At 38.8% G+C, this 24,151-nt stretch overlaps 3 protein-coding genes across 3 annotated transcripts; all 3 read left to right on the top strand.

Moving 5' to 3' along the window:
• The first annotated feature begins 17,204 nt into the window (after window positions 1–17,204).
• LOC138879624 (uncharacterized) lies at window positions 17,205–17,948 on the top strand. Its single transcript, XM_070159242.1, has one exon. The coding sequence runs from the start codon at window positions 17,205–17,207 to the stop codon at window positions 17,946–17,948; it is 744 nt and encodes a 247-aa protein (XP_070015343.1).
• Window positions 17,949–18,446: 498 nt separating this feature from the next.
• LOC138879623 (uncharacterized) lies at window positions 18,447–19,756 on the top strand. Its single transcript, XM_070159241.1, has 2 exons — window positions 18,447–18,845; window positions 19,220–19,756. The coding sequence occupies exons 1-2, from the start codon at window positions 18,447–18,449 to the stop codon at window positions 19,754–19,756; spliced, it is 936 nt and encodes a 311-aa protein (XP_070015342.1).
• Window positions 19,757–20,813: 1,057 nt separating this feature from the next.
• Window positions 20,814–23,810, top strand: LOC104230894 (small ribosomal subunit protein eS6-like). Its single transcript, XM_009783800.2, has 6 exons — window positions 20,814–20,903; window positions 20,984–21,048; window positions 22,256–22,313; window positions 22,402–22,510; window positions 22,615–22,887; window positions 23,385–23,810. The coding sequence occupies exons 1-6, from the start codon at window positions 20,898–20,900 to the stop codon at window positions 23,621–23,623; spliced, it is 750 nt and encodes a 249-aa protein (XP_009782102.1). The 5' UTR covers window positions 20,814–20,897; the 3' UTR covers window positions 23,624–23,810.
• Window positions 23,811–24,151: the final 341 nt, after the last annotated feature.

Raw genomic sequence — 24,151 nt, 5'->3', positions numbered from 1 at the left:
AAGATAGGGGGTGCACTCGGAATTTGGTCGACACTGGAGTTGTAGGTCTTGACCTTCTTGTCATTGGCTTCTATCTTTTTCTCGCCCGATCAGATCCTCCTCGTGAGGTCCTCGAGCATCTTTACGATGGAGGGGTCGGCTGCCGACCCGTTGTCACTTGATCTCTCCGGTACCTACTCGGCTGGGGGAGTCATTACTAGTGCTGCCGTAATGGGAGTTTTCTGGTGACTTTGCAGCTAGGCAATCGCCACCTATTGTGCCTGCAACATTTCAAAAATAACGTGAAGACTAACCTCCCGTTCTTCCCTAGCTGGGGTTTTTTGAGCTTCTCATTGATCTCCTTGGTGTACGCTTCTATTAGTATGGGAGTTTATATCGACGTGTTGGGCATCACGTGAGACCGCGTCCATGGGAATTGGTTCTGGTGCGTTCTCAGGGTTTTGTGGTGGTACATCAACACCCGAAACATCCACACCATTCTCTCCATGGTTCTCAAGATTGTTGTTTACTGAGTCAGACATTTTGACCTGAAATCAAAGATCTTGGGCAAGAAAAGGCGTGAAAGATAACTTGCGTTACGTAGTAAAACTAAAAAGAAAATAATCACTATTATTTTTAGCCCCACGTTGGGTGCCAAACTGTTTACCATGAAAATAGTAATAACAATTAAATTTGATTTTGTGGTTCTAAAAATATGTGATCTATTTTTATGCTAGTTATTTAGGCAATAGATGCTAAGTGAGGTACTTAGAATCAAGATAAGAGCTTTAAAAACAAGATATTAACCAAACCGAATTGTTGTTAATCAGGGCCTCGAGCTTGCTTATTCGGGGCCTCGGGGTCGAGTTCGATGTCCGTCCGCCGAGGGCAGTCGATGGAGACTAACAAATATAATAAAATCAATGACGGCTCTTTATGGCCAATAATAAGCAATAAATGAAGAACAATAAATAGAATGCAATGAATGTAAGTAATAAATGGAAGCAACGAGATCAAGAGAATATGTTAGAGAGCAGAGAGAATGTTCTTGTGTATTTAGTATTGAGCAATAGGTGTCTATAAAATGACAAGGATCCCTTTTATATATGATGGGGAATCCCAACATAGTACAAGTGCATTTATTCCAAAGATATGGGGATGGGATAGCTAGTTGACGCCATGATTCGGGTATGAACTTAGCTCACTAGACTTTGTCAGCTCTAGTTATGCGCCTTGGGAACTCCCCACTTTCCTTCTGTAACCATCGGTTTGTACTGCTCTGAGGTCGAGCGTCGATGGCCCTCGAGGAATGAAACTCGACCGTGGTCTCGAGCCTTCGAGACATGCTTGCGAGGCATCGTAACGATGGAAAATTGGACCCTCCGATTTCACCGTATACAGAAGGTCAGTTAAAATGAATTTTGATGACCTTGGCTTTCAGCTGGCCAAAAGCCAAGGTTTCAGAATGAGATGAGTGGGTAAGTAGGGAGTATTAATGATTCGAAGTCCGTTTTAGGGGAATTAGGGAAGGATTTATATAATAGTTGATTTGAACAGACAAACATGGAAAAACAATCAATCAAACACAAAAAGGAAAGAAAAGATCGCATGCATCAGTGACAGAGCTGGTAATAGAGATACAAGAAATTCAAACCCCAGTTCGGTCCAACGGTTGTAAATCAAACTAGGAATGCAAGAATCATTCATTATAGGATGTATATAGATGAAGCATCGTCCAGATCTTTACAGAATCATAGTCAATTAGGCCGGTTATTGGAAAATAGTTCTTGCCAAAAATAGGACAAGAACTAAGTAACACCACAGGCGTGTATACAATAGCAAAGTATCACGAAATAGGTAAGTGAATAATGTATTGATTCCATTTTTAGGTTAAAATAGGATAGAAAATATGAGGCTGTTGCTAGGGTTTCTCATAAGAGAAAAGAGGAGAGTTGAGAGCATTTAGAGGCGGTTGATAGGGGAAAATGGTTAGGGTTTCGGGGGTTGGATAATTTAAAATGAGGGGAGGTTGTGTGTCGTTGTTCTTTGAGATTAACGACCAAAATTTTATGAGAGGCGGGCGGGTTAGAGAATGGGTATACGGTAATGGGTTGCTGATGTTGGGCTAGGGGGTATTGGGCTAGAGTCTTGAGGTCTGTGTGAGTGAATTGGGTCCGAAAATTGGCCTGATTTGGGCCAATTTTAAAACAAATAAAATTAAAGAAGAAATAAATTAATAAAATAGCTAAATAAATATATAAAAGATACTATTTTTGAAACTAAGTATTTTAAAAATAATAATTGTAAATTGTAAAAATATAAAAAAGTTATTTTGACCCCAAATAAAATAAATGCAATTAATTATAAAGTGTAGGGTACTAATGTAAATAATGTGTAAATAGTGTAAAAATGCAAACGCAATTATATAAAATAAAGTAAAATATTATAGAACAAGCATGTGGGTATAAATAATAAATTTGGATGATTAAATCAATCCCAAAATAATTTGAAGGGATAATTAATAAATACTTGAATAATTAAAATGCAAAAAATCAATTAGAATGTCTACTACATCACTGTCTGAATGAAGATACAACAGGAAGTAAAGATAAAGGAATGTGTCTCCGAGGCCTACAGACGCCAAGCAAGTATACCTTGATGTCTCTGGAAAGCAACTAGCAGTCGATCACTAACATCTGACACAAGTAGACGTACCTGGATCTACACAAAAAGATGTGCAGAAGCGTAGTATGAGTATACCACAACGGTACCCAGTAAGTATCAAGCCTAGCTTCGGTAGAGTAGAAGCGAGGCCAGGTCAAGACACCTACTAGGATATAATAAATAGAATGAAAACATAATAACAAGAAGTAATGGAAAGCGAAGAAATAAGTAATGTGAAACAAGTTAATAACATAGACTAATGAAAGGATTGAAAGAATTGAGATGGCATAAAGGAAGAAATTGAAAAGAACCACAATGATCATATACGGAAAATAACTGATAGAACAAGGAAGAACAAAACAACAAGAAGTTTTACCACCAAATAACTCTTTGCAATAGGAAACAAAGAGGTACCGCCTCGTGTACAGTAAGAATCACAACCGAGGTACCGCCTACTATATAACAAGAATCACAATCGAGGTACCGCCTCGTATTCATATTTCTCAATTTCAATCACAGTCTTTCCTTATACTGCCGTGTGAGCCTTACATTTAAATAGTTTTGAAAATATTTTTTCCGAAATAGCTACATGCACTTTAGCCCACCTTATGATGTCGTGTGGCTTCATGTAATTCCCTTACAAGCAACAACGGACATAAGTCCCACTTTATGCCTCTGCATGCACATCAACCCTTATCCTTATACCGCCACATGTGCATCTAATATCAATTACAATAACAACTTGCACCACGAGTGCCTTGTCACACCCCGAACCCGGGGAGCACGACCGACGTTCAACCGAGATACCTCGGTCGAGCAAGCCTGCACAATGCTGTCTACCCAATTTACCCATGAATAAAGAGAAGATACATTTCATTAATTAGACAATAAGAGGTCATATGAATAACACCAATTCATTTCCATTAGTTACGTCATTAACAAGTCTCATAAAGAGTACACTATACATTCGTAGTTGAAGTGGTACATATGATACAATTACAACACTTTCAGTTTAACTTTCCAAAAATTAGGTACAACCCACACTATATCTACGGAGCCTCTAACAGAAACAAAAGACTATGATAGTGCCGGCAACAAGGCCCCGGCTATACCTCAAAATACTATGTACAAAGGACAAGAGATATAGGTCCCCGAAATGAAGTGGGGCTCACCAAGTTAGCTAAAGAGAGGGCGTGGTGCTCCACCTGCTATGGAACCACCTGCATCCATTAAAGATGCAGCGCCCCCGGCAAAAAGGACGTTAGTACATATGGAATAGTACTAGTATGTAAAACTAAACACCCCCTCAATAGAATGAGTAATAGTAAACGGAGAAGGAAACATGAAATCAATAAGAGACTCAAACAATATCAAGGTGTCAAGTTAGGGGAAAGGTAAATTTCAAGTAAGTTTCAATCTTTTTAAGTTGGAAGATCTTTAGCACCGACACACCACAGTGTTTTTATCACGGAGTCTGATCTCAGCCCGATCGGCTAAGCCGTCTCACCCCGTCACGGCATGGCATCCGATCTCAGCTCGATTGGCTAAGCCGTCTCACCACAATATCATGTGGGTTGATTTTAATCGCATTTTTTCCTTATCCCATGTGAGCCTTACATTTAGTTTTGAAAATTATTTTTTCCCGAAATAGCTACACGCGTTTTATCCCACCTTATCTCACCGCGTGGCATCAAGTAGTTCCCCTACTAGCAACAAGCGTATCAAGCCCACCTTATCTCACCGCATGCATATCAACTCCTATCCCTATACCACCGTACACGTGTATCAATATCATAACACAATCGCAACTCGCACCACAAGTGCTCATATGGCACAACTTGCCATAAAGTTAACAACACCAATATTTTCACAACAAATAGCACATGGCTCAACCGCAATGTGTGCAAGAATTTAAACAATAACAAAATGAATGAGAATGCTCAAAAAGGAAATGTATCTCAATAATTAACAACTTCGCATCAATGTGATAATGACTATTACAACTTCAACACCGATAACTCAATAAGATGATATTCCACGAAATAGAAACTTCAATTAAAAGTGATTCAACAATTAATAGGGAATAAGATAATAAGGAAGGCAATAATTTCAACTAAATCATAAAGAGCAAAATAACAAGTAAGAGATAGAACAAGTGCTAACAATGTCAAATAGAGTATGTAAGAGTAGATTAACGATAAGAGATATATCATGTTATGAAAATTCAATTAAAGGAATGAAAAGAGTCTAGATAATCTAAACCTGTCAAATACCACATATAGTCTGTGTACTCACTTGTCATCTTGCGTACACGGCTCTCACTAACACAAATAGAACATTCAACCCAAATCCTAAGGGGTAGTTTCCCCCACACAAAGTTAGGTAAGATATTTGCCTCAACTAGGCCAACTCAACCCTCTGAAACAGCTTTTCCCCTAAAATTTGCCTCCACATGGATCAACTCTAACAAAAAGTGACTTAACAACATCAAACAATGCAAGAGAAACCAATTATAATAAATAAAGCTATGATCTTTACATTTTTCCCAAAAAGTCAATAAAAGTCAATGTCGGGACCGCCTTGGATTTCGAATCCAAGCTTACCCGAGTGAAGACCGAACCAATACAATCTCACACGAATGAGAACTGACTCAATCAGAGTCTGATAGTTCAACCAATTCGCCAAAATATCGCTCTTGGGTGTTCATAACCCAAGAGTCCAACCAACACTAGTTGGGTCCTATATCTCCTGAAATACTCCTTCAAAACTCGTCAAATTTGAGTATGTTGTTCTCTTAATATAGGAGAAAAAACCCTAAAAGGAATCGGGAAATAAACGCTTCTAATTCATTTTCAATTTTTAAAATTTAGGACATAACCCTAGGTCTTGATTTAAAAAATTAAATGGGGTTTTAATTAAAATCATGGATTAAAGCTTAAACCAAGGGAATGTATCAAAGAAAAATACTTAGGTTATGGTTTAGACCTTACCCCATGGAAGAAACTTGAAGAACATCCTTGAATTCACCCAATCCCAAACTTTCAAGATGAGAATAACTCCAACAACATTAATAGCCAAAAATGCCTAGATGTTCTGCCTTGTTTCTTGTGTCAAACGATCCTAAAACTTGTTTTAACGCCTCCAATGAAATCCTCCTAAAATTTTAGTCATGTTAGGCTTTTGAATCACTCCATTTGCCCTTATAATGAAGGAGATATATTGGTTATTGGTTTCAATATTTGAAAATAGTGCAAATTTTTAAATACGAATTCAGTGACAATTTTGTAATTAATCTAAAAAAACTAGCAACCCAATTCTTAATAAAATGACCATCAATTCCTTATACGATGTCGAAACTTGATGATTTTAGTTGCTATGGTTCCAAAATTACGATACACATATAATGGTTTAGTCAAAATACTAATCAAACGTTGTTTGCTCAATATGGTAATATTTATGCTCAAATCGACGTCGAAACCAAAAACAATTACCATACAACCCAAACTTATCCAAAACTCATCAGAATTTAATCAATCTTTTGGACATGTCCAAAATTATCATACAAACTTATTGGAGTAATTAAAACCCGATTCTGAGTCTGTTTACCCAAAAGTCAAACCTTGGCTTCCAACTTAAAGCTTCTAAAACGAGAATCATTCTTCCAAATCAATCCCGAACCACTCAAAAATTGAAACTAACCATGCACGCAAGTCATAATATATAATATGAAGCTACTCAAAGTCTCAAATCACTGAATGAAACGCTAAAGTTCAAAACCACTGATCGGATCGTTATAGTGTGTGTGTGCATCGAGGTATTCATGATCCGGGTAGTTCTTAGGCTATTTTATGCCTTGGTTTGCTATCATGCTTCTTTGATATCATATTTTTCCATTTGTATGACTAGGGAGTTACTATTCATGCTAGAAATCGTGTCTAGGCTATCTATTTAATTGTTTGAGACATGATAGGGTTATTTTTGCCATGTTGAGCTATTTGCCTTAGTCGTAGTCATACTGTTCGTCATAATAGTTATATCCACATGTTATATATCTGTCTTTTTATTTTTTTTGATATATTGTCTCACATGTTATTGGTGTCCTTGTATGTGACGCAAGTTTGAGTTGTATTTGTGGCATATGGTGATACTCCATATTGTATAATTGGATTATGTTTCTGTGAGATGTGACCCATTGAGACTTGAGCGGATTGATAATTAGTGTGGGTCATAAGGTCGTGTTGTGAGTTATGTTGGATCGGGTTGTACGCTGCAATGGATTGATATTTGGATCGGGTTGCATGCTGCAACGGATAGATATTTGGATCGGGTTGTACAACAGATTGATATTTAGATCGGGTTGCACGCTGCAACGCTTATATTGATTATTAATTAGCGCTTGGGCCAAGATCCGTCCCTCCGGAGTCTGATATTATAGTAAGTGCAAGCACAGTGATATATATGTGCTTTGGTTAGGGGCATTTGTGCCAGGCACCCGTACAATGTTGAGTTTTGTTGTGTGTGTGTGATGGTGAGGGGCATTTGTTCCAGGCCTATGCTGAGAGTGAGTTTACTTGATGATTTCACTGTAATGTTATTGACTTGATATATATATCTAACATGTAGGCATAGAAATGTATTTTTCTCGAGCTAGATGGAATTTGAAACGTTTTACCTGTTGTTAAGTTGAAAATCACAGTTCTCTTGATAAATTCATGTTTTAATGATTTCGGTGGTAAGATTTGAATTTTGACTGTTATATTTGAAAAGCATGTCTTATTTTTCGTATTTGTGAACTAGTTGAACAAGACATCTTTTGAGTTGTTCTCTTTTACTGTCATTATTATATCATGTCTCATTATTAATTATTGGTATTGGACTCTGACCTTCTTCCGAGCTTGTCACTATTTTCAATCTGAGGTTAGGTTTATTACTTATTAAGTACATGGAGTGGTTGTACTCATACTATATTTCTGCACCTTGCGTGCAGATATTGGAGCTGATGCTGTTGTATTTGGCGGGAGCTGGCATTGAAGATGTATCTGCTTCCCAGATATTACTACCACTTGCTCTTGGTAGCTTTAGGCTTGTAGTCTATTTATGTATATTCTAAATAGATGTTATATTTATTTTCATACCAGCTTTGTAGATCTGAGTCTTAGTAGCTCATGACTTATATTACCAATCATTGGGTTAATGTATAGAAATTCAGTTACTTCACCTATTGATTTTTTATTATTCTTAATTGAGTTGTGTTGACTGATGTTTGTCTTACCTAGCGGGTTGGGTTAAGTGTCATCACGAGTAGATGAATTTTGGGTCGTGACAGTTAATGTTATCACTCAATACCTAATAGACCAATCAAAATCGGAGGATTAAATTTGAAGCTTGTAGTAGCTCCCTCTCAAACCAAGAAATTAGTACACTTATCTAAGTTTTTCGCTACCAGGAATAGTGTGTCAGTATAAGTCCTTTTCCTTGAATGAGGATCAAGTAGCATGGATCGAATGCCATTTACAACACAATCAACTGACAATATGCTGGAGTTTGCTTGCAATATGAGTCAACCGAATGCGGCACACACTATATTTTTATGGGTCGATCACGCCATATGCGTAGAGATAGAATTTTTAGCACGATTAGATCGTGGACTGAATATATTTAAAATTTTCTTTTCTTTTTCTTTTTCTTTTAATTTCATGTATAAATAAAATATTTTGTACATTGGTGAGTATAGAAACTCCAATCATCATACGATCGTTAAATCAACTTTAATCCAGTTAAATTATTTTTCAATTATCCTTTCTCGTTCAGACTCTTTGCTGACGTTACATACAAAATTCTTTGCTTCTACCTTATTGAAATGTTAGTCCAAGTCTACTTTCTGGTAGAAAGCTATTACAACCCTAAAATTCGATTTATTGTGTTCTTATTTTATTATGAATTACTTGCTACATGAATTAAATGATATAGATGGTATGTTAAAAGTGTGAAATAGATAATTTAGTGTATAGGAGTTAAATGGAGGCTTTAGGAACAAGAATGTTAGTAAGATAATTTAGTGGCAATTGGCAAATCATTACAAGAATGAAACATGAGCTAACTTCAAAATATTCTCCATATAGAGTGGGCGTGACTTGCTTTCAAAGAAAAATTGTATTCTTTGAAGTTTAATTTCCACCAATTCAAACAATTTGTTATGTAGACTTTTCTAAGAAAAATTGAAGTTATTTTAGTCGTAAGAATAGGGTTGATTGACCACTTTTCGGATTGGTTATTGAAAAACAACCATTTTTAAAGCAAAAATAAAATCTGCACAAAAATATCCTTAGCTAAAATCAAAAAAAATTCGGTATAATGTGTCGGAGTTTAAGCTTCTATGTTAAAATCCAGAAAAATATGCTGGAGTTCAAGCTTGAAAATTCCAGTATATACCTATATTGTGGGGTTGGTAAGCCAGTGTATGCATGTTCCTTGTCAAGCACACCTACATGTAGTATATAAGATTTTGAGGTACCTCAAAGATTATCTCGTCAAAGGTATGATCTACATTAATCATGGCTATGGAGAGTTGAAATCTATATCAATGTTGATTGGGATGGGTCGGTAGAGGATAGGAGATCAACTTCAAAATGAGAAAAGATCAAAATTTCAGCATGTATATATATGTTAAATTCTTGTGCTGGAGTTTATGATTCTCAAAGTTAAGGTCCAGCACAATGTTAAAACGCAAGCTTTCGTAAGTTAAATTCCAACAAAATATGCTGGAGTGCTGTCGGATGTGAGTAACTCCATTTTTTTCGAACTCCGGAATATTTTCCTGAAATTTTGAATTTATACCATGAAAACTCCAGGATAATATCCCAAAATTCAAACTTATACAGTATAAACTCCAGGACATTAGCCTGGGTTTTGAACCCACATGCAATTTATTTAGGATTTTTCCATGTTGAGGTTTAGGATGAGGTCATCTATGTTAAGGCTTGTAGAATCGTTCTTCCTTTTGGTTGCAGCATTGAGGAATGAATATGAAATCTATGTTATAGTTTGCGTTTGACACTTTAGCTAATGGCTATTCGTGAATTTTACTTATTTTAGTCTGTGATCGTGTTAAACGATCTATGACCAAGGAAAAATGGAAGGAGGCAAAGAACTATGGTAGAGTCTATGATAGCATGATACGACGTGTATGTCCTTAGAGCTGTACAAGTTGTACGTGAGTTTACAGAGGAGTACATAACTTGTTATGTTAGTTATTATAGCTATTACTTGGCTTTACAAGCTAGTCCTTCTATCTTTCTGTTATTAGTTCCTTTATTTTCACTTTAGCCCTCTTCCACTTTCTAGTATATTATTCGTGTATCCTTCAATTGGGACGATTATGAATGAGAATAAATATATTTTTGTTGTTTAGTTCTTCTTTATTTATGTATTTTCTTTACTTTCGTGCCTTCAATCCTTTGATTGTACCTTGGTGGTATCGGAGTTATCATCCTCTCGTACTGCGGGAAAGCTCATCAACGGCATCTGAGTCGCCTAGACCGTATGGCGATAGATATAGTCAATTTGGCATTCGACTTCTTCAAGGAGCTCAGGAATCTATAGATGTGTTGGACAAGATAAGTCGGTGGCATCGGTATTGATAGCAGTCAGGATCTTTACTCACCTATGATCTAAGTCTCACTCCTCAAAACCCTATGATGGGACCTCGACTACTCATATGCCTGGTCATTCTCCAAAACCCTCAAATTCTGGTAATCCTAAGCATGTCTCTCTTCAAAATTCGAGTATTCCAACTCCACCCGTTACTTATCCAATTTCGACCAGCTACCAATAGTCTATTCCGATCTCCACCAGTAGTTTACAGTCCATCCCAGCTTCCATCAGTCATTACCGCCTATACCAACTTCCACCAGTCACTTCAAGTCCATTCCTAACTTTAACTCACCCCACCAAATGCAATTTAAACTCCAGTATAGTCAAACCTACATTCCCAATTCACAGATTTCCTATCCTTCATTTACAGGCCAGATCCTAGCTCCCTCCTTGTAGCTCAAATGGATCACCAACTTTATGCAATTTGACTTTGAGATTGGGTAGAAGAAGGACAAGGAGAACAAAGTAGTTGATTCTCTATCTAGCTAATCCCAGCTATTGAACTAGCCACCTTGACTTTATCTACTATGAGAACTAATATTTTGGATTCTATCAGGAATAGTTAGAGTTATGATCCTACTATTCAAGTAATTCTTCAGCCGTTGCAAGCATAAAATGGAGAATGTAAAAGGTATAATTTAATTGCGGACTGAGATCATTAAGTCGTGGAACTCATTATCTCAAGGTGGACGCTCAGGAATTAATAACACTTACAGAATGGTTGCTGCTCTTTTTTATTGGAATGGCCTTAAGGCTGATGTCACCGTTGTTGTTAAAACATGTGATACTTGCCAGAAAAGAAAGTACGCTACATTAACTTATCCTAGTCTTCTTCAAACTTTGCAAGTACCATCCACTATATGGAGCAGTATCAACAGGTATTTCATAGAGAGACTCCTTAAGTCTAAAGGAAGATCAGTCATTCGGGTGATCGTTGATCGATTAACCAAATATGCACACTTTATTCCTCTTTCCATCCCTAGACTGCTAGTGAACTAGTCAAGTTATTCATGGAGTACATTTTTAAATTACATGGTATGCCAACTGACATAGTCAATGATAAAGACCCTATTTTCATCAGTAATTTTTGGCAGGAGTTATTCTCAATTTAAGGGGTTACCTTGAGCACATCTACTGCTTACCATCCTCAACCATATGGTAAAACAAAGGTATTGAATAGGTGCTAGGAGACCTACCTTAGATGTTTTTGCTCAGAAGCTCCGACGAAGTGGTTTCAGTATCTTATATTTGCAGAGTGATGGTATAATACATCTTTCTATTTTGCTATTAATTGATTTCCTTATGAGGCTCTTTGTCATGACCCAAGTCCATGGCACGTATCTTTTGTTTTGGACCTAGGTCCACATGGTTTTGTGTTTTTGGGCTACGCCACCTCGAGTCCCAAAAAGCGCGTATATTATGTGAATTTATGTCATACCTTATATAGCTCTTCATTTTTCCCTCTTATTCTGATATGAAATTTGTCTAAGATGATATGTGCACCCCTTCTTCAGAAGCTTGTCAGCCTAGAAGCTTGATAGTCCTACTTGACCCGCCCTCCATCATGAGCATCACATTCACCCCCCTCCCTGGACTTAGAATCTTCGTTGAGGTTATCCCCACTATCGTACTGAGGAAGATTCAGCCCTAATACCATATTTGTTACAACCCAAGCCTATGGCACATATTGTTCACTTTGGACCTGAGCTCATTGGGATTTGTCCTTTTGTGTTATGCCACCTCGAGCCTCAAAAGTGCACGTACCATGTGAACTTGTGACATGCCTTATATAGCTCTTTACTTCCCTGTTCCATTCCGGTGTGAGATTCGCCTAAGGTGACATGTGCACCCCTTCTTTAGAAGCTTGCCAACCTAGAAGACTTCTAATCCTACTTGATTCGCCCTCATCAGCTCGTCCTCCGTCGTGGGCATCACATGCACCCCCTAGAGCTCATCATCCTCGCTGAAGTTTGCCCCACCATCGTACTGAGGGAGATTCATCTCTGATACCATATTTTTCATAACCCAAGCCCATGACACGTATTGTCCTCTTTGAGTCTGAGCTTTGCACGGATTTGTTTTTTTGGGCTACGCCACATCGAGCCCCAAAAGCGTGCGTATCATGTGAATTTGTGATATGCCTTATATAGCTCTTCACTTCGCTCTCCCATTCTGATGTGAGATTCGCCTAAGGTGACATATTCACCCCTTCTTCAGAAGCTTGCCAGTCTAGAAGCCGGTCAATCCTACTTGTCCTGCCCTCATCAGCCCGCCTTCCATCATGTGCATCACAATCTTTATGGGGAAACCCCTCCTATCCATCTTCCATATGTCAGGGGGATTCAACTTCAGAGGAAATTTATAGGACTCACTGGCGAGAGAATTAAAATTTCAACTCCTTAAATACCACTTGGTTAGGTCCTAGCAGAGAATGATTTCTCAGGCTAATAAGCATAGGTCAGATATGAAGTTCAACAATTGGTGACTGGGTGTTTTAAAGGCACAACCCTACAGGTAGCTAACATTAACCAAGCATCACTACAGTAAGTTATCTTACAGTTATTATGGTCCTTATTTGATCACTGAAAGGGTTTGCTATGGTGCATACAAATTGGCATTGCCTCTTGAGTTGCAGTTGCACCCTACCTTCCATGTGTCCTTGTTGAAGCCTTGCTTTGAGTTGCCTAGGTCGACCTTTCACACTCTTGTATTCGATATTGGCAATCCTTACTGTCCCCAGCCCCTGAAGGTGTTGCAGAGGAGGATGGTGTATGAGAAGATCCCCGAAGAACATTCAACTTGGGAAGATGCTAGTGTGGTGAAGACTAGGTTCCCTAGATTCCTTCCTTGAGGACAAGGAAGCTAAAAAGAGGGGGTAATGATACGGCATATATTTTCGTGGAGTTGTATAAGATGTACTTGAGGCTTCTAGAGTAGTACAATATCTGTTATGTTAGTTATTATAGTTGTTAGTTGGCTTTGTGATAAATGCCCAAGGCACACCCTAAGAATGAGATACGTAAAGGTCATTTGTAATATAATATATCCAATAAGAGTCATGGTTCGAACCACAAGGAGTTTGAATGGGTGCTAAGGTAAATACTTAAATAAGCAACCTAACATATCTTAGATTAACTAATGAGCTTAAAGTTAATTAATATTTATGCCCATTTTGCATCTTTGATTGATTCGATAGAGATTTGGTCCAACTTGGGTCTAATATGTTGTCTTTCAGTGCAGGTAACACAGAGGGGATCAATGGACTAATAGTGAACTAAGCGGGAGGAAAATAAGTTGAGCAAGAAGAAATTCTCGTGCGCGGCCTCACGAGCGACCCCCAACGCACACTTGAGCGCGCAAGTGCTATAGAAGTCTGGCAGAGGTGCGCGGTCATACTTCCGGGTGCGCGGCCATGCACGTCCGTCTCCGGGAATTCGACCCAAGCATATATTTTGTAATTTTGGAGGTAGACTTTTGACCTATATGAAGCCTAGCTCATCCCAAGACAAGGTATTACGGATTTTGGAGCAACTTTTGGAGGGAAGGAGGCAAGGAAACAACATAGACTCTGAATACTTCATCCAATTCATTCAATATGCAAGTTTGTTTGATTTTGGGGATTGTAATATTTTTTTGTTCTCTTAATACTCTTGTGATGAACAACTTCTCCACTATGGAGTAATCCTTCTTAGAGTTATTGACGAATATTGTGATTTGACTATTGTTCTCGATTTGCTTTATGTTAGTTGCCTGAATCGTTGAATGAGTTACTAATTGAATTGCAAGGTTAATTATGATTTTACTTTAATTAAAAGAGAAGTGTTGCTGCAATTCTCATTGTGTTATCTTGTTAAGTTGATTTCACGACTCTCATAGGTAATCGAAAGAGCTTATAGAGTTATCAATAGACCAATGTTAGAAGAGTAATCGAGAGGTGTTCTTCATAAGATCATTCATTCAACATATTTTTGCATATTTTCACAGCACATATCATTAGGTTGTTTAGCAAACTCTAATTCATTCGGAAGAAGAATTGAATCCTTAAGATAGCCTAATCATCTATTGAAATTGAGAGAGTCAATAGAAGTTAAGAGTGAACATAACACAGAGTTGCCCATAGTAATAGTTGATCACATATCCTGTCAAAGCCCTTGTTTCTCATCTTGATATTCACTCATTTCTACTTAGTTACTAAATTTTCGTTATTCATTCACAATTGAGAATCTTAGCTTTTACTCTTAGTTAGTTAATAACTCAAAATCAAAGATTTTTTTTTCTGAATAGTGTTAAGCTAAAGATTTCTTTGAGTATCATTTAACCCAATCCATGTGGAGACGATTTAATACTATACTATTTTTGACTAGCGAGCCCAGTTTCATACACCGGTTTTGCGCTCATCATTAACTTTCAACACAACTTGGTTTAGTAACACTATTAATTATACTAAGAATTATCTAAGAGACAATTTATCAAACACTTAATATCCTATATTTAAACTAATGTTGTGACTCAAATGAGAAAAACATAGAGTTGTAGTCCTAACCTAGGTGTAACCTAATGGGTGAAATCTAATATGTTTGCTTAGTTGATTGGGGTTCTAATGACTCTCAATCCTAAGGTACTCACTAAATTTCTCTTGATCATTGAGTGACTATGCCCAAAATAGCTTTCTCAAATCTAAAATGGGAGAGAATAAGATCAATTGATTATGAGCCCAAGTGAGATTATCACTATCTCTAGTCCAAATCGCTTAATTAGACTAATTAAATCCTTAATCTTAACTAATCCAATTTCTTGTTAGCCAGGTTTTCCTAAACTTAATTCATCTTTCTCAAGTAAGAACAAAGTCAAAAGGTCGTGAATAAATGTGCAACCAATGATTTAAGATTGAAGCATGAAATTGGATAAAAAACAATCAACCAAATCTTAAACAAGTATTATATTAATAACCCATCAAATTCACACATTAGGCTTGGATTACAACCCTAGAGAAAAATCTAGCTACTAATAGCAAAAGGAACAAAAGCATAATACAAGATTAAGTCAAAGACATAATACTAAAATAAAATAAAGATAAAGTGATATTTTCCAAATTGTAGCTTAAACTTGCTCCAAATAGCTACAACTAACAATTCCAAAGCTGCTACAGTAAAAAAGATGCCTAAAAATTGCTAAAAATAGCTATTTATATCGTCTCAAAATTTATTTCAAAAATGCCCTTTGGTAGGATTGCGGCCGCACAAGTACGATTGTGGTCTGCATTTCCTGTAGTTGATGGCGTGATTTGTTGGTCTTTAGTGATGCAGTCACACTAAAGGTATTGCGGTCGCGCTTGTCTGTTGCAGTCTGCAATTGGATGATTGCGGCCGCAAATTTGAGCATTCAAAACTTGGCAAAATATCATGTCTCAGATTGTCTAAACTTTTAGCAGGCAGATGGATTTGTAGACTAAAGTGCGATCACACTTTTTCATTGCGGTTCGCAATATAGGTTCTGCAGTTGCTGTTTCTCTTAGGTTTCAGGAGCTAGGGTTGCGATAGCAAAGTCAGGATTGTGGTCCACACAAATTATTTTTGGACAACACTGTGCTCTTTTTCCCTTGGCTTGTTCTTTCAAATCTTTTTTCCCTTTTTGCTGCTCCACTAAACCTGTAATTAAATTTTTTTCGTTAGAACTTTGGTATTTAATAGCAACTTTTGGATGCAAAACTATTGGATATTCCATTGATCCTTAAAAAAAACTTTTATGTAAATATATACTTACTCCCCCCCCCGACTTCTCTCTCTTTGTAACCTAACGGTCATCTTCTGACCGGACATTGTACAACGCCGACGCCGGCAAACACCCAACCCACCAGGTAAATTTTCGGTCATCTCTCCCCTTCCATCTCCCTCTTCTACCGCTCCTCTCTCTCCTCTGTCTTCCCTCCTTCCCACCCTCAACCCTAATAGTGGCCACCAGGTAACTGCTGCTCTGCCGAAATTTTTTTTGACTACTGCTGGCAGCTTCACTCTCCCTCTCTCTCTCCTTCTTCTCTCATCTACAAACCCTAGATCCCCCTTTTTATTTCTTTTTCTTGCGGCATCTTTAGGGCTGGTCAGCGGCTGACTTCACTGGTGCCTGCTCCGGCGTCGTGAAAGCGGGCAACCAAGGCTGTTAGATAGTGGGTCACTAAGTGCAGTGGTGACAACAGCCCCCCTCCCCGTTTGGTCTTCGTGTTTCTTTTCTAAATTTCAGGTGGAAAGTCGCGGTGTTTGGACAAGCAGCACGAGTCACCTCCGATTGGCATTAGTAAGGGACGGCGGGAATTTGGAAGTGAGCGCGGTACATTGATCTAGGTTCTATTCTCGGGAGGTGGTACCTCCCGATCTCTTGTTTCCCTTCATTTTGTGGTAGCTTGTTGTTGGCTTATTAATTGATACTAGTCTAGGCACTTTTTTTAGCGAACCTATAGTACTCCCTATTTCCTTTGCGTTTGGTCGTTGCTTGTTCTGGCTGTGGTCTATGATGGTAGAATAAGGCCATGTCCTCAGGAGGGGCGGGAGCCGAGCATATGATAGGGGGTGGGGCAGGGGGAAAGTGGGGTAAGGAGGCAAGGGTGGGCAAGTGTGCGTTTAGGTTGAGAATCGGGTCATGGAACGTAGGGACGCTAACGGGTAAGTCTATCGAGTTGGCAAAGATTCTCTAGAAGAGGAATGTTAATATAACATGTGTTTAGGAGACTAAGTGGGTAGGATCGAAGGCGAGGAATGTAGATGGGTTTAAACTATGGTACTCTGGATGCTCGAAGGGTAAGAACAAAGTGAGTATTCTGGTGGATAGGGATCTTAGGGAGTTGGTGGTTGAGGTTAGGCGGGTGAGTGATAGATTAATGTTTATTAAGTTAATGGTTGGAGGGCTCACTCTAAATGTCTACGCCCCAAGCGGGTTTGGAGGAAGAGGTTAAAAGGTGTTTTTTGGAGGGTTTGGATGAAGTGGTGCGTGGTATTCCGCCCACGGAGAAGTTATTTATAGGAGGGGATTTCAATGGGCATATTGGTGCATCTGCCAGTAGTTATGGCGAGGTGCATGGCGGTTGTGTCTTTGGGGTTAGGAACGGAGGTGGAACTTCTCTATTGGATTTCCCTAAGGCTTTTGAGTTGGTGATTGTGAACTCTATATTCCCGAAGAGAGAGGAGAATTTGGTTACTTTTCAGAGTACGGTGGCTAAGACTCAGATTGATTATTTCCTCCTAAGGAAGTTTGATAGAGGGTTGTGCAAGGATTACAAGGTTATCCCGAGTGAGTCACTCGCGACCCAACATCGGTTTTTAGTGGTGGATGTCAGCATCCCGATAAGGAGGAAGAGGAGGGTGGTTCGGGGTAGTCCGAGGATTAGGTGGGATGCCTTGACGAAGGAGAAAGCTCACGAGCTGGGGAGGAGGCTATTGGCTATGGGGGCCTGGAGAAGTAGTGGGGAAGCTAGCGGTATATGGACGATGACAGCGAACAGTATTAGGAAGGCAGCACAAGAGGTACTAGGGGTCTCGAAGGGTTACTCGGGCGGGCATAATGGTGACTGGTGGTGGAACGCCAAGGTCCAAGGTAAGGTGGAGGAAAAGAAAGCAGCGTATCAACAGTTAGTGGAGAGTACGGACGAGGAGGAGAGGTAGATGAATAGAGTAAGTTATAAGGAAGCTAAGAAGGTGGCGAAGTTAGCGGTCACGGAAGCGAAGAGTGCAGCATTTGGTCGCATATACAAAGAATTGGGGGGGAAAGGCGGAGATATGAAGTTGTTCCGGTTGGCCAATGCGAGGGAGAAGACGACTCGGGATCTAGACCAAGTGAGGTGCATCAAGGACGAGGAAGGCCAAGTGTTAATAGAGGACTTGCAAATTAAGCGGAGGTGGCAGACGTACTTCCAGAAGCTGCTAAATGATGAAGGGGAGAGAGACATTGTGCTAAGGGAATTGGAGCACTCTGAGTGTCACTGAGATTTTAGCTACTGTAGGAGCATTAGAGTCGACGAGGTTGTCAGGGCTATGCGTAAGATGAGCAGGGCCAGAGCGACAAGGCCAGATGAAATTCTAGTAGAATTTTGAAAGTATGTGGGTAGAGCAGGATTGGAGTGGCTAACTGGGCTGTTTAATGTTATTTTCAAGACGAATGAGATGCCAGAGGAATGGAGGTGGAGTACGATGATTCCGCTATACAAGAACAAAGGCGATATCCAGAACTGTAACAACTATAGGGGCATCAAGATATTGAGTCATACCATGAAAGTGTGGGAGAGGGTAGTTGAAATGAGGGTGAGGAGGCTGGTGTCGATATCCGAGAATCAATTTGGGTTCATGCCTGGTCGTTCCACTATGGAAGTGATCCATCTTATTCGAAGGTTGGTGGAACTATACAGGGATAGGAGGAGGGATTTGCACATGGTGTTTATTGACCTAGAGAAAGTTTATGATAAGGTACCTAGGGAAGTTCTTTGGAGATGTCTGGAGGTGAAAGGTGTTCCGGTGGTTTATATTAGGGTTATTAAGGATATGTATGGTGGAGCTAAGACTCAGGTTAGGACAGTGGGGGCAACTTGGAGCATTTTTCGGTTGTTATGGGGCTACACCAAGGATCTGCGATCAGCCCGTTCTTATTTGCCTTAACGATGGACGCACTGATACACCATATCCAAGGGGAGGTGCCATGGTGTATGTTATTCGCTGATGATATAGTATTGATTGATGAGACGCGAGACGATGTTAACGAGAGGTTGGAGGTTTGGAGACGGACCCTTGATTCTAAAGGTTTCAAGCTGAGCAAGACTAAGACTGAATATGCGGAGTTCAATTTCAGTAGCGTCCCGGGTGAAGCGGACGTGGACATGAGGCTTGACTCACAAGTCATCCCCAAGAAAGGGAGCTTCAAGTACCTGGGGTCGATTATATAGGGGGATGGGGATATTGACGAGGATGTCACACACCGTGTAGGAGTGGGGTGGATGAAATGGAGGCTAGCTTCTGGTATTCTGTGTGACAAGAAGGTGCCTCCGAAACTTAAAGGAAAGTTCTATAGAACGGTGGTTAGGCCGGCCATGTTTTATGGTGCAGAGTGCTGGCCAGTGAAGAATTCTCATATCCAAAAGATGAAAGTTGCAGAGATGAGAATATTGAGATGGATGTGCGGACACACTAAGCTAAATAAGATTAGGAATGACGATATTCGGGTGAAGGTGGGTGTGGTTCCCATGGAAGACAAGATGCGGGAAGCTAGACTTAGATGGTTCGGGCACATGAAGAGGAGAAGCCTGGATGCACCGGTAAGGAGGTGTGAACGACTGGCCTTGACGGGTATGAGGAGAGGTAGAAGGCGACCTAAGAAATATTTGGGAGAGGTGATCAGGCGGGACATGGTGCGGATGCAGATTTCCGAGGATATGGTCTTTGATAGGAAGTTGTGGAGGTCGAGCATTAGTGTTGTAGGTTAGGAAACAGAAGGCTAGTTTGATAGTGTCTTGTTTTAGGCTGCTAGGGGCTCTAGTTGTTTTCTTAATACTTCTTTAGGGTCGAAAGTTAGGCTATAGTATGTTTAGCGACCCTGTATGTACATATTATTCCCTTGCGTATGTAGTATTGTGCCTTTGTTGATGCTTAGTGTTAATACTTTGCTCTATATTTTCTGGTTATTGCGTTGTTGGTGTTATCTGTTAGGATTCCTTTGCTGCTACTAATACATTGTCTCTTTCCTTCTTGTGCCGAGGGTCTACCGGAAACTACATCTTTACTCCTTCGAAGTAGGGGTAAGATCTGCGTACACACTACTCTCCCAGACCCCACATGTGGGATCTCAGTAGGTTGTTGTTGTTGTTGTTGTTGTTGTTGTAGCATCAAGTGATATAAATTCTCACTTATCACTTTGCTAGCTAGTCCTTCTATCTTTTTGTTATTAGTTCATTTATTTTCATTTTTGTCCTCTTCGACTTTTCAGTATATTATTTGTGTACCCTTCAATTGGGAAGATCATGAATGAGAGTATATATCTTTTTTGCAGTTTAGTTCTTCTTATTTCCATATTTTTCTTTACTTTCGTTCCTTCAATCCTTTGATTGTGCATCCATGCAGAGACCTAGTTCGCGTTGCACAATCCTAGATCTTAGCTCAATTCCTTCAGCCCTCGACTAACGCTACGACGTGCTATAAGTTGCAATCGCATATCCTCATAATCTTGCTTTCAATTATTCAAATGCTTATAACTTATTGCGGATTTTTCCTTTCTAACTTGGGCAGAATAAAAGACCTAAGTACACAAGACCTTTTAGAAAACAAATTTAAAATACGAGTGAAAATTTTCACTTTCTATATTCTTGAAACAGATTGTCCTCATTATATTCGGCCTTCTTGAAAGTATATATGAATAAGGCTTATGCTTACAGAAAAGCCCAATCCCTTTTAAGTTCTGTACAAATTACAATGGACCCAAGGCCCATTAGTAGCTGACCTAGTAAAAGCCTGGATATAAAATATATCTTCTCCTAAACCCTAACCCAGAGAGAAAGAGAGAGAGGAGCTCAGCGTAAAATTTGAGAGTTTCATTGTCAGCTTGGCGGCTTCCACTGAGTTCGACCGAAAATGAAGGTAGCTGAACAAGCCTATAATTTATGTATTACATTATTCATTTCGTTCAACATGAATTGATTTGTTCTTTTGTTTTGCAGTTCAACATTGCAAATCCGACTACTGGATGCCAGAAGAAGCTCGAGATCGACGATGACCAGAAACTGTAAGTTATATTTATACGTTTAGAAATTCTACAGAACTTGTTACTTTTTATTTTGTATTTGCATTATATGTCACGAGATTAGTTTAAATGGAGTAGTGTGGTCGGTGAGAATTCATATAACCGACCCTAAATTGTCTGAGACTGAGGCGTAGTAGTCTTTGCTGTTGTCAGATTTTCTTTGCTTGCTCACTTTAACATACTTTGGTTTTATACATGTGAATAATTAAACTCAAATTGTTTTCGGCTATTAATGAAAAGTCTACAATTATCAAACTGTGCGGTAAGGTGAATAATTTGGGGCTCTGGAGTTAAGAGTTTATTTGTTTAGGTTACCGCCTATGAAAAAGATTACATGCCGAATGCAGTTTGATCTCTTACCTCATAGTGGTTATTTGGTTGAATGTCTTCTACATTTTTACTTATTTGCTTGCTATCTCTCAGTTGTTTCTAATAAAATTTATGGTATTGATTCCTAAGAACTATGAGAGGTGAAAATGAGATTTCATATTTATAGGATGTGTTCCTTTTAATGTATTTTCTATCTGAGATGATTAAAATTGGGAAATTAATTATTTTTACGACAATTGTTATAATCACATATGATAATCGAACTAATAGAATTGGATAAATTAATTTAAGGGCACTAGAGTAATTTTTGGTAACAAATATATGTCCAATTTAAAGCTGAACATGTCCAGGTATCTCGAGTTGATACGCATAACCAAATATTCAATAGGAATTTAAACAATGAAGTAATTATTATTCATTTTGTTTTAATCCAGTTACTTGTCCGTGGAACAAACAATCCCTTACTGCTATCTTCTATCTTTGCATCTGTTTGGAATTACGACCATTGCTAGAAACTAATGCTTTATGTTTGAAAGCTGGTGTTTGGTTAATTGTTTCATAAGTTTCCCTTCATAGGCCCGTCATTAGATATCTAGTAATTCCACGAAGGTCTTTATATGTGCATACAATGTTGTAGTGGGAAAATTTTCGACGCTTATCTTTTTATTGATGAAAGTAAGATAACATTTAATGTGGTAAATACTTTACTTGATTATATGATGCTTTTGAATGTTGCATGGTGATGTATATATGCTGGTTGATTTACGTGGAGGTCCTAATATTTCATTATTGTTAAGTGACATGTAAGAGTGCATGTGTAAGTACTGTTGATTAATGATGCTTGATTCTTGCTATGCAGCCGGGCTTTCTTTGACAAAAGGATCTCCCAGGAGGTTGCTGGAGATGCTTTGGGAGACGTAGGTTTCTGTTTACTTGTGGTTTCATGTTGTAACCGTTCCATCTAGTCAACTTTCTTTTAACAATGTTATGTGTAACAATTGACAGGAGTTCAAGGGATATGTTTTTAAGATTATGGGAGGATGTGACAAGCAAGGTTTCCCAATGAAGCAGGGAGTGTTGACTCCAGGCCGAGTTCGTCTGCTGCTGTACAGAGGTATGTGTAAAGCTGCAAGAAGGTGCTTAATGGCGCATGTGTATTGTATATATTTGTTGTGTGTAGCTGATGTTGTAAGTGTCAAATTATGTTCAATTAAACAGGTACTCCTTGTTTCCGGGGCTATGGTAGGCGAAATGGGGAGCGCAGAAGGAAGTCTGTCCGTGGATGCATTGTTAGTCCTGATCTTTCTGTTCTGAATTTAGTTATTGTGAAAAAGGGTGAGAATGATCTGCCTGGACTGACAGACACTGAGAAACCAAGGATGAGAGGACCCAAAAGGGCTTCCAAGATTAGGAAGCTCTTCAACCTTTCCAAGGAAGATGATGTCAGGAAGTATGTCAATACCTACCGTCGGAATTTCACGACCAAAACTGGTTAGTTTTCTACTGATAAATATACTTGAATTTTTCTTATGCTGATCAGAGTTGGTCAATGTTGGAAGTTAATATGCTCTTCAACCTTTGCTTTGAATGTTATGGCAAATTGGTTAAAAGAAAATAGCTAACCACCCATATTATCCACTAAAAAACGAGTTGGATAATGAACTTTTTAAAAACGGGTCAAATATGGATAAGAATCGTATTATCCATTTAGAAAATGGATAACCAATGGGTAACCAATGGATAATCAATGAGTCTAACTTTTACATTTGTAAAGCCTCAAATTGGTAGTTCCTCGAGTTAGGGAGACTAAGAACTCTTCCAAAAGTTCATATGCAAGAAGTCATGGATATTATCCACCGGTTAACCCGTTTTTTTATCCGTGTTAAATATGGGTCGGGTCGGATAATTTATCCGGTCCCAAACCATATCCGACCCGACCTGCCTGTTTGCCGCTCCTAAATGTTAATTATGGTGCTTTATGGTGACAGGGAAAAAGGCTAGCAAGGCTCCTAAGATCCAGAGGCTGGTAACACCATTGACTCTCCAGAGGAAGAGAGCAAGAATTGCAGACAAGAAGAAGAGAATTGCCAAGGCTAAGTCAGAAGCAGCTGAGTACCAGAAGCTTTTAGCTACTAGGTTGAAGGAGCAAAGAGAAAGGCGCAGTGAGAGTCTGGCTAAGAAGAGGTCTAGACTGTCTGCAGCTTCTAAGCCATCTATTACTGCTTAAGATCATTGGGAAGCAATCTGTGATATCTGGGTCTGGTCTTCTCTGGTTATTGCTGGATGTGGCTTTTGGTAGCTTTTAATGTTCAGAGATGATGAGTTAAGTTAGTGTATCGTTTACTATTTGATCTTTTAGATCAAAGATTTTGGTTATTTAGTACTGCTTAATGAAATCCTCCCAACTTTTATTATTTTGTTCTTGCTCTGGATAATAATTTGGGTTTTAACATGTTTCCATGATAACTTTTATTTCACAAAACATTTTTATCTGCATTACCTCTTTGAACTTTAATTCCTCAAGTAATTGCTTCCCTAACTTTTACAATATGGCAACCAAATTTTTAATCTGTGTCTGTCTTTTGCAGAGATTAGGTTTCCACAAATCAAAGAAACCAAAACATATTAATTAAATGACAGAGTGGAGATCCAGCCCATTTTGCATTTGCATACCCGATATTAGTATGTTGATCTTTGTATAAATGTCTATACAAGAGGCTAATTATACAATAAGGTATGTGGACTTGCAGATGAA

This window comes from Nicotiana sylvestris, chromosome 10, assembly GCF_000393655.2.
Source record: "Nicotiana sylvestris chromosome 10, ASM39365v2, whole genome shotgun sequence".
Taxonomy (NCBI): Eukaryota; Viridiplantae; Streptophyta; class Magnoliopsida; order Solanales; family Solanaceae; genus Nicotiana; species Nicotiana sylvestris.
The sequence above is the reverse complement of the archived record's forward strand: the minus strand, read 5'-3'. Positions and strand labels throughout refer to the sequence as shown.